The following is a 10,459-nucleotide window of genomic DNA, read 5'->3' on the forward strand; positions in this document are numbered from 1 at the left end:
CATCGATTCTCCTGTTCCTTGGATGCTGCCTGACCTGCTGCGCTTTTCCAGCAACACATTTTCAGCTCTGATCTCCAGCATCTGCAGCCCTCACTTTCTCCTCGAAGATACTTGCAGGTGACTGGCACCTCTATAAACAGATGCAAAATGCTTCAGGATTTAGAGAGTTGATTGCAGAAAATTATTTTCTAATTTAAATCATTCCAAATTGATTAATTCCTGCTTCATAACAGTAAATTTTTCATATTTCTCCTCCTCCCCACCATCGCCACCCTCTACTGCCCTCCAATCGTCAGCTGATGACACGAAGTCACTTTGAGTGAGACATCTTTACCATCACTTACCTCTTCCTCAAAATGCCATCTCTACCTGCACACAGTGTGTGTGTTTCTGCTGTTTGTGAAATCTTGCTGCGTGCAAAATGGCTGCTGTGTTGCCTGCATAACAATCATTGCTTTTCAAGTAATTTATTGCGTGAAGCATTTTGAGAGACTTCTGAAAGATGTGATAAGCTTCAGGTTATGCAAGACTTTTATTGTTTGAATGTTGTACTGGAATATGCAATGTCTGTGGATAGGTGCATGTTGTGGGATGACTTACTGTTGGCAGTAATAACTCACTTGTATAGATATCTATTCTGATTGCTTCCCACACTGAGATAACTACTGCTTTCTATTTAAGGGAAGATTCGATATCTGTGGAGTAATACCTTATAAGCCGCAGATATTCCTTGGAAAACCATGCATCCAACATGTGAAATTTTGTGATGCATGTTTCCAACATGTGTTGAGCCTTACTGCAGATGAGGCCTTGGAAGTTCTATTCTAAATGAGTAGCTTTTGAATTCTGTATCTTTATAGAATGTTCCAGCACAGAAGAAGGTTATTTTACCCATTGTATCAGTGCTGGTTCTTTTAAAATGCAATCAATTAGCCCCATCTCGCTGCTCTTACCTTATATATAAATTGACCTCCTTAGAATACTTATCAATTTCCTTTTGAAACTTATTATTCAATCTGCTTTCACTTACCTTTCAGACAGTGCAATTCAGATCACAACTTGCTTCATAAAAAATCAAATTCTCCTCATTACCTTAAATTTGAGTTTCCTAATTACTGACTATTCCACCATTGGAATTAATTTCTCTTCGTTTCTCTTAAAGCCTGTCAGGTTTTTGAGCATCTTTATGAAATCTCCCCTTAGTCTCTTCTGTTCTAAAGATAACCATCCCAGCTTCATTAATGTTTCAATGAAAATGAAGTTCTGCATCCTTGGCACCATTCTGTTAGCTTATTTGGCTGTGCAGTGTCTTATTGTCATGCTCCTCTGTGTATGTCAGTCTGGAACTGCTAGTTTTCCATCTGTTGACTCTTCTAGGTCTGGACAGAATGGAAATTAATTACTCTAAGGCAGAATGAAATGAAAGGAATACTTTATACAAGATTTTTAACATCTTTGACGTGATCTCTTTTTTTTTTGTAGTCATCCAGGAATGCATTGATAGTGAGTTGGCTGAGTTTCCTCTGCGTATGCGTGACTGGCTGAAGAATGTTCTGGTGACCCTTTATGAGCGTGATAATGAGGAAACCAACCTCCTCACTGAAAAGCAGAAGATGAAGGCAAGAAAATGCACTTCATTAACTCATTAATAGCAAAACAATTAAAAAGTCAATTTTGTGTTTTTCTTTTTAAAAACAATCATTCATTCCCTCTTCTTTTGGTCTTTAGTTACTTGTATAAAATGTATAAAATAGTCCAGATAATCCTTACCCCTGTACCTTTGAAAAAGCAGCTGGCTTCTCTTTGATTATCTTCAATGATATTGTACCAGGTATCAGAAATTCTGCAGTGACAATCACATGGATTGTAGAATGTTAGTGTTTAAAGGTTATTTGATCTGTTGTGCTCCTGCAAAGTCACAGTCCCCCTGTGTGATAGCTCCAACATGGTGCAAGTCTTTGTTTTAGCATTTACAATATGGATATGGCCATATGCAGTATTCAGCATGGTGCTGTTTTCTAAGTATCTCTATATGAAGCACCCCAGGAAATAGTGATGTATTTCTGAAGACGCCCTAAAAATACTGATATTCTCAGCACGCATGTGAGAGCACTCAAAATCAAATATTTACAGAGTATTACAGACATTGCTAATTTCAGTGATCATTGATATTTCCTTCCAGACTTCCTCAGTCTGGAGATTCTAGCCTGAAAACTTGTGCTGCATAGAAATGGATATGACAGATTATAAATTAATATGCATGCTAATTTCTCAAGCATCCACACCTGTCAATTCTCAGATTATGAGCAAGAGGGAATAAAAGTCAAAAAATAGGAAACATAAGACTATAAAATATTAGAGCAGAAGTAGACCATTCAGCCCATCAGGTCTTCTCTGCCATTCAATGAGATCATGGCTGATCTGATAATGCTGAACTACACTTGCCTTTTCACTGTAACCCTTGATTCCCTTACTGAATAAAAGCCTGTCTGTTTCATCATTGAATATACTTAACAATTCAACCTCAACAGCACTCTGTGGTAAAGAATTCCATGGATCTACAATGTCCAAATAGGCCATGCCCATTGTTCTTTTAATGACTTTGAACAACTGTGCAAATATCCACCTTGGATAGATTTCCAATTTTAGCATTATGTTAAAATTCTGCTTCCACAGAACAAGTCAAATTTTAACAATTGTTGGCCAAGATCCTTGGACTTGGAAAACCCAGAATTGAAATGGAGATGAGATTTGTCTTTGACCAAAATTGTGATCTCGCTCCCTTTCTAACTCCACCATGATTGGTTGAATCTTCTCCAACTCCAATTTGGAACATGCTCTGCAACCCCAAATATACCTACCTATGACCTCCTTTGTTGGTTATCCTGCCACAGGCCTTTTAACTTTAGCAGTTGCTGGGCAGGAAAGAAATATAAGATTCAATTGTTAAATTTGGCAAGGGCCCCATGATCCCAGCCTTGAAAGACCTTCCCTGGATCATGTGCTTGCCTGGCATTCGACACATCATGAGGCTATTTGTTGATTCATGTTCAAGCTATTTCTTCTCTGAACAATCCAGAGATTGGGATGTGGGTCAAGTGCTGGCAAATGGGACTAGATTAGGTTAGGATATTTGGTCGGCATGGACGAGTTGGAATGAAGTGCCTGTTTCTGTGCTGTACATCTCTATGACTTTGTGGGTGGCACGGTGGCACAGTGGTTAGCACTGCTGCCTCACAGCGCCAGAGACCCGGGTTCAATTCCCGTCTCAGGCGACTGACTGTGTGGAGTTTGCACGTTCTCCCCGTGTCTGCGTGGGTTTCCTCCGGGTGCTCCGGTTTCCTCCCATAGTCCAAAGATGTGCAGGTCCGGTGAATTGGCCATGCTCAATTGCCCGTAGTGTTAGGTAAGGGGTAAATGTAGGGGTATGGGTGGGTTACGCTTCGGCGGGTCGGTGTGGACTTGTTGGGCTGAAGGGCCTGTTTCCACACTGTAATGTAATCTAATCTAATGACTCTAAGTCCCACAGACCATCTGTGTCTCTATATATCTGAATTATTTCTTTCTTTCAATGCCCATCCAATTCCCTTTTATATCATTTATTATCTGTGCTTCCTCACCCTCCTGGACATTAAGGTCCATGTCATGACAACTTACTACACCGAGGTCCTTAACCTCTCATGCCCTCACTGCATCCCCAAACCCTTGATAACCCCAACTGTTGTTTCTTTATGCATTGTTCTGTTTTTGAATACCTTTACAAAACTGGAATTCCACTAGTTATCCAAGTCAGGCTATCCCTCCTGAGATAACCTGACTAGCATTTCCATTTGAGCTTCCAGTTTTTTACCACAGTCATTTCTAACATTTGAATTTAGTGATTTGTAATAGCCACTTCCTCATTGATAGATTAGTCTTAAATTTGATCAAAAAAATTAATTAGGTGAAGAATTATGCAGGTTGGTAGAAATATCCCTTATTTGCATGTACTCTGTGACTGAAACAGTATGTACAGGTATCCTCCTTCTGTCTAGTTCACTTTTTGCAGTGGCGTTGTAATATTAAATTGGATGTAGCACTGTTGGCATCACTACAGCAACTCTGATGATTGTTGTCCAACAGGTGAAGAAGATGTATGAAAATGAAAAGCGTCTGCAGGCTGGAGAACATTCCTTGGACCTTCTGGCTCATGACTTTGAGAAGAACTACAACATGTTCATTTTCCCTGTTCACTGGCAATTCGGCCAACTTGATCAACACCCAGCCGATAAGTAAGCTTTGCCAGAGTCACCTGATATTTTTTGGTAGGACTTTGTTGATATCGAATCCTCTGTTTTATAGATGCCTGATGACCAATCTTGGAAAATATATCAATTCTTGATATTTCTCAGTGATAAACAAATAGGAGCATAGGAGCAGGAGTAGGCCATTCAGCCCTTCAAGCCTGCTCTACCAATCAGTAAAATTATGGCTGACCATCCACTTCAATGCCTGTTTTCCTCCATGCTATTCCTGTACCTCCTCATGTCACTGATATTTAGAAATCTATGAATCACTACATTACACATACTCAATGACTGAGCTTCCTCAGTCCTCTGAGGTAGAAAATCCCAAAGATTCAAAACACATCAAAAACTATCAAAATATTCAAGATGGTTGAAATAAACTAATTTTCTTTTATTTGGTAACGGTCTGGCTTGGCCGTTGTATTTCAGTTTTGAATTTTTAATTTCATGTGCTAATCTCCAACTATGTTCACAGGACCTCACCTGTAGAGAAGAAGTTTGTGGTACAAATGAGTGTTCTCTGTGTCTTAGAGCACTTTATTGGCCATTTGTAAACACAAGAGCTGGTACTTCTCAGACCTGACCTCCAGATTTTAGTTACAATCTAGCCAGGATCCTATAACGCGTTGTTTTAAAAATAGAAAAAGTGTGAGTTCTGGGTAGTTACAAAGAGGAAAAAAAAGCCATAAAATTCCAAGATTTTAATAAATAACAATATGCTTTATTATACAAAGTTAGAACGGTAATAACATTTACACTACATCTAAATTTATATTCTGACATTGGGATAAATAGGACTAACAGACTATGGTCAAACACCCCACAGCACATACCAAATTGCAAATGTGGCCAAGGCAGATCGCGTGACTTTCTCACAACCCCCCAAGATGTACTAGATCATCAAATCTTACAAGATATTCCAATTTCTTCTCTTTCAAAGACCTACTTTCAGAACTGTCTTAAGAGCAACTTCACCACAGATTTCACCAATGACTTATCATAGTTTGGTACTTTTCCCTTCTTTCCTGGGATGTCGCTCTCACAGATTCTTGAAAATGTACTGTAGTACCTGCCTGCAAGCACAACTCCAACTTTTTTGGTCTGACAGCTGGTAATGTCCCAATGTTGTTTCAAGCTCTGAGGTCTAAGCTGCGCAAAGTGAATATTTCCTGTGTGCTTTTTTCTCCCGCCCTGTCAGCCACATTGAACTATAAATGGCACGTGGCGTCATCCAAACACTCTCAGATCCTGAGCTACAAATCTTCACCCAAACTTTGAACTCTCAGATCCTAGCGAAGTTCCTGAGCTCTAATCCCAACGTGTAGCTATGTCTCTTGTCCCCTCAGATATCTCCTGAGTCCTAAAGGCTCAGAGCCTGCAAGACCAACTTATTTGGGACTCTTCCCTCTGATCCTGAGTACTTGATTGAATAATAGCCCAAACATAGTAACCTTTCTCCTCTGGCTCCAACCAACTGCTGAAAATTAACAGTTCAATCACCCTTGAATTATTTCAGTGACTTATTCAAAACATTGCAACAAGCTGCTTCTCATCTCCATCCTCACCTCAAGCTTGTTCCTAACCAGTAATAAATCTGGCTAATATTTTGGAACTGTCAAATATAGCAGTCCCTTGGAACTGTCTATTCTCTGAATGTTACAATATTCACAGATTGCTAGCGTGCACAATAAAAAATGGATTCAAATAGAGGATTTCAACACAGAAAATACATGAAAACAAGTTAGTAGCAGGAGGGAACCATATTACCCATCAAGCTTGTCCCTTCATTCAGTATGGTCATTCCCTATATTTCTTGATTCCCTGAGAGACACAAAAAAAATGCCTGTCCTGTCCCACCCTTAAATATAGTCAAAGATGGAGCAGCCACAATTGTCTTGGGTGGACAACTTCAAATTTTCACAACCCTATGAGTGAAGAAATGTCTCCTAATCTCAATCCAATAGATCAATCCCTTAGTCTGAGACTGTGCTCCATGTTGTAGATTTTAATCATTTATTGAATCACAGAGCACAGAAGGAGTCCATAAATTCATCATGCATATCACTGTATAATTCTTTAAAAATACTGTTATTCCCATCCAATTGCTTTGTTGTTAAATGTTGCAGCCTTACAAACATACCTTTGTTTTAAATCCAGATACCTTTCACATTCTGAGCTGGCTCCCCTGCGTGCTCCCCTTGTTCCAATGGAGCACTGCACCACTCTCTTCTTCCAGAAATGTGATGCAGACAATGACAAATACATCGCCCTTGAAGAGTGGGCCACATGTTTTGGTATCAAAGAGGGTGAGTATCTCCGGCAGTAAGAACAGAAACTGACCATGGTCACTTGATCTGGTTTACACCAGCAATTATTAGATTGACTGAAATGAGAAAGGTGATCAGGGAAAATTTTTCACACTGACAATTGCTTCATAACTTGAGGATATCATTTGTGAAAATCAATGTCTGGCAAAAATGAAAGTTTCAGCCAAACTACATTATAAAATCAGTAATAGTGATAGAAATAAGATGTCCATTTAAACAGGTAGTATTGGTAAGTTCAAGTGGGAGCAGATTGTATTTAAGAGAAAGATAGCAGTTTTCAGAAGGAAGAGAAAATTGAGTGTTATATTTAGATGAGAACGTGTGGCTGATACCAAGCAAACATTGACAGGGTTTAGAAGGTGCGCATCTAACACACTGCAGAATAAATGTCAAAATAAAAGAATAATATGAATACATTTCTATTGATCTTAATGGAAATTAAAATTGGGCAGATTTTATAAAGGGTAACTGAACTATAACACCACTTTTACATTTGGGCAATAGACCAAAAAACATCTGCCAGTGAGTTGCTTAGACCTCTATTTAAACTGGTGACAACTTGAATTATCCTTGAGTCAAATGGTATAAATATATGTCCTACACTCAGATGTATACCTGCATAGTCCCAAGATAACATTTTGCTGGAGATGTTATTCTTTGGATAAAGTACCAAACCCTGTTGTTGTCTCATTGTTTTAGCGGTGTAATTTTAATTGTAATTTAACAAAAAACTATCAAAGTAGAGCAATGTGTTCTCTCAGTTTCCTAGTCTTCAGACCAGGTCACAACAGATCACTACATATGGATTGGTCATTCATTTCAGTGTTGAGGAATGTTGCTGATACAATATGGCTGTCTTGTTTGCTAACAGAACAAATGAGTTCATTCTAAAAATAATTTATTACTTGAAGTTATAGGGGTTATTGTAAACTTAGGCTCATAAATCTGGTTTTATGGGTCTGACTCCCATTAACATAAACTCTCAGTCTTTCCTTTGAAGTCAAAGGACTGTTAGACAATTCCAATAATGGCCACTCAGCTGCCAATGAGAATTTGACTCTCTATTCAGTTGAAAATTAGCATTCTCCTCACTCGACCACCCATCCCAGCCTCCCACACCCGACCTCCATTAAGGCTTTTGCTATCGTAAGGACATAAATAGTTGCAGGTATGTTACAGTAAGATGTTATCTGCAAATATAAAATTGTCTTGTGTACTGTGATGCATTTGCTAGATATTTGGTCTGATAAATAATAAACTAATTTTAATATGTTTTTCTTACAGAGGATATTGACGGCAACCTTCTGATATAAATTCTTTGTTTCTACGCCTATGCTGCCCAGTGCTACCTTCGGGTAGTGGTGCTATGTAGAGTCTGACGACATTAATGGTGCTACTCTCATTTATATCTATACCACTGTAACACAGTGCATGTGCTTCTAATAATATCTTGTCAACAAAAAAGACAAACATTTTTCTTCAATTGTTAAAACATGATCATATCTTGTTTTTTTTTTAAGTGTCCTTGTCAACATTAGAGAGCGATTTTGCATGTGTTACCATAATGCTATCTAGATGTTTGCCCATGGAAGAAAAGAAACATCGCATATTAAATTAGCCCTTTAATGTCCAAAAGCCAGGAGGTTCATAGCTTCTGTTCTTTATCCAGGTAGACAATGATTGATACAGCTCGATGGCTGGGTGTTAGAGAATTAATTTCAGTATGCTGTTAAAAGTTGCTTTGGATTTGTATGTAAAGTAGGTGTACTAAGGTAATTTGTCTTGTAACTAAAAAAGATTGTAAAGCAGAAAGAGAGAACACACCAAATGTTAATGAGCATGTGAATGAATATGGAAAATTAGAATGTGATCGTACAGGTTGGAGAAAGTCTACCTCGAACAGACCCTTTTGCTATCTGCTAACACATGAGAAGCACACTTTCAATATTTCTTCTTTCTAATAAAAAAATTAAAACAAAATCTTTCTTTCATGCAGTTGAGATGTTGGAAGTGTTTTATTTCACTGCAGAAACCATACATATTCCAACTTTTGTATCTTTGGTACTTTGTACCTGGTCAGGGAACTAAAATATTTTGTTAAATGCTTCTTAACTGTTCACTGTATAATGCAATAAAACAACACTACAGTGCTACTATACATTGCATACCCGTGCTTCTTAACTCCATGTTATTCAGCGCAATGCAACTACAAATTACACTGCAGCACAATCGTGGATATTAAGGTTATGTAACACAATGTAACAAGCTCTACTGTAAATTATAATACAACCAATGCAAAGTGACAATGTAATAACTGTAATATCATGAGAAGTGCAAAAGTGTGCCATTTAGCTCTTCGACTAGGAGAAAGTAAGGACTGCCGATGCTGGAGATCAGAGTCAAAAAGAGTGGCTCTGGAAAAACACAGCCGGTCAGGCAGCATCTGAGGAGCAGGAGAATTAACGTTTTGGGCATAAGCCCTTCATCAGGAATGAGGCTTGTGGGCCATTGGGGGGGAGGCTGAGAGATAAATAGGAGGGGTGTGGGATTGGCGGGAAGGTAGCTGAGAACGTGATATGTAGATGAACGTGGGGGAGAAAGTGATAGGTCGGAGAGGAAGGTGGAGCGGAAGGGAAGGGTGATGGACAGGTCAAGAGGGCAGTGCCGAGTTGGAGGCTTGGGAATGGGATAATGTGGTGGGAGGGGAAATGAAACTGGTGAAATCCATGTTGATCCCACGTTGGTCCCAAGGTGGAAAATGAGGCATTCTTCCTCCAGGTGTTATTTGGCAATGGAGGAGGCCCAGGACCTGCATGTCCTTGGTGGAGTGGGAGGGGGCATTGAAGTGTTCAGCCATGGGGCAGTGGGTTGGCTGGTGCAGGTGTTCCAGAGATGTTCTCTGAAACAATCCGCAAGTTGGCGTCCTGCCTTTCTAATGTACAGGATTGGATTAAACGGATACAATAGATGACATTGGTAGAGGTACAGGTAAATGTTTGTCGGATGTGGAAGAATCCTTGGGGGCCTTAGTCGGAGGTGAGGGGTGGTGTGGGTGCAGGCTTTGCACTTCTTGTGATAGGGGAAGGTGCCGGGAGTGGGGTGTGGGCTGGTGGTGCGGGAAGTGGAGGAGAAGCACTGGAGGTGGGAGGGGAAATTGCGATCTTTGAAGGAAGCGGCCATCTTTTTTTTTAGATTAGATTACTTGCAGTGTGGAAACAGGCCCTTCAGCCCAACAAGTCCACACCGACCCTCCGAACAGCAACCCACACAGACTCATTCCCCTACATTAACCCTTCACCTAATACTACGGGCAATTTAGCATGGCCAATTCACCTAACCTGCATTTTTTTTGGACCGTGGGAGGAAACCAGAGCACCCAGAGGAAACCCACGCAGACATGGGGAGAATGTGCAAACTCCACACAGACAGTTGCCTGAGGCAGGAATTGAACCCGGGTCTCTGGCGCTGTGAGGCAGCAGTGCTAACCACTGTGCCATGCCATAAAGTGGCGTAAGGTGGAATTAGTCATCCTGGCAATAGATGCGGCGGAGGCAGAGGAATTGGGAATAAGGGATGACATTTGTACAGGAGGTAGGGGTGGCTGGAGGTGTAGTCTAGGTAGCTGTGGGAGTAAGTGGACTTGTAGTAGATGTCCATGGTTATTCGGTAGCCAGAGGTGGAGCTGGAGAGGTCCAGGAAGGGGAGGGAGGTGTCCAAGATGGTCCAGGTGAATTTTAGGTCAGGGTGAAAGGTGTTAGTGAAGTTGATGAACTGTTCAACCTCTTTGTGGGAGCACCTCATGAATTGGTTGAACTGGTCCTCACCCTCAACAATTTCTCCTTTGAA

The 10,459-nt window shown here is 40.2% G+C and overlaps 1 protein-coding gene across 1 annotated transcript in view; it reads left to right on the forward strand.

The window, feature by feature from the left end:
• Positions 1–8,771, forward strand: part of sparc (secreted protein, acidic, cysteine-rich (osteonectin)) — a 31,197-nt gene extending 22,426 nt beyond the window's left edge. Inside the window, exons 7-10 of the mRNA XM_043703238.1 lie at positions 1,483–1,619; positions 4,123–4,271; positions 6,444–6,592; positions 7,898–8,771. Coding sequence (XP_043559173.1) covers positions 1,483–1,619; positions 4,123–4,271; positions 6,444–6,592; positions 7,898–7,926 — 464 coding nt within the window. The 3' untranslated portion in view covers positions 7,927–8,771. The remainder of the gene's footprint in view (positions 1–1,482; positions 1,620–4,122; positions 4,272–6,443; positions 6,593–7,897) is intronic.
• Positions 8,772–10,459: the final 1,688 nt, after the last annotated feature.

This window comes from Chiloscyllium plagiosum, chromosome 14, assembly GCF_004010195.1.
Source record: "Chiloscyllium plagiosum isolate BGI_BamShark_2017 chromosome 14, ASM401019v2, whole genome shotgun sequence".
Taxonomy (NCBI): domain Eukaryota; kingdom Metazoa; phylum Chordata; class Chondrichthyes; order Orectolobiformes; family Hemiscylliidae; genus Chiloscyllium; species Chiloscyllium plagiosum.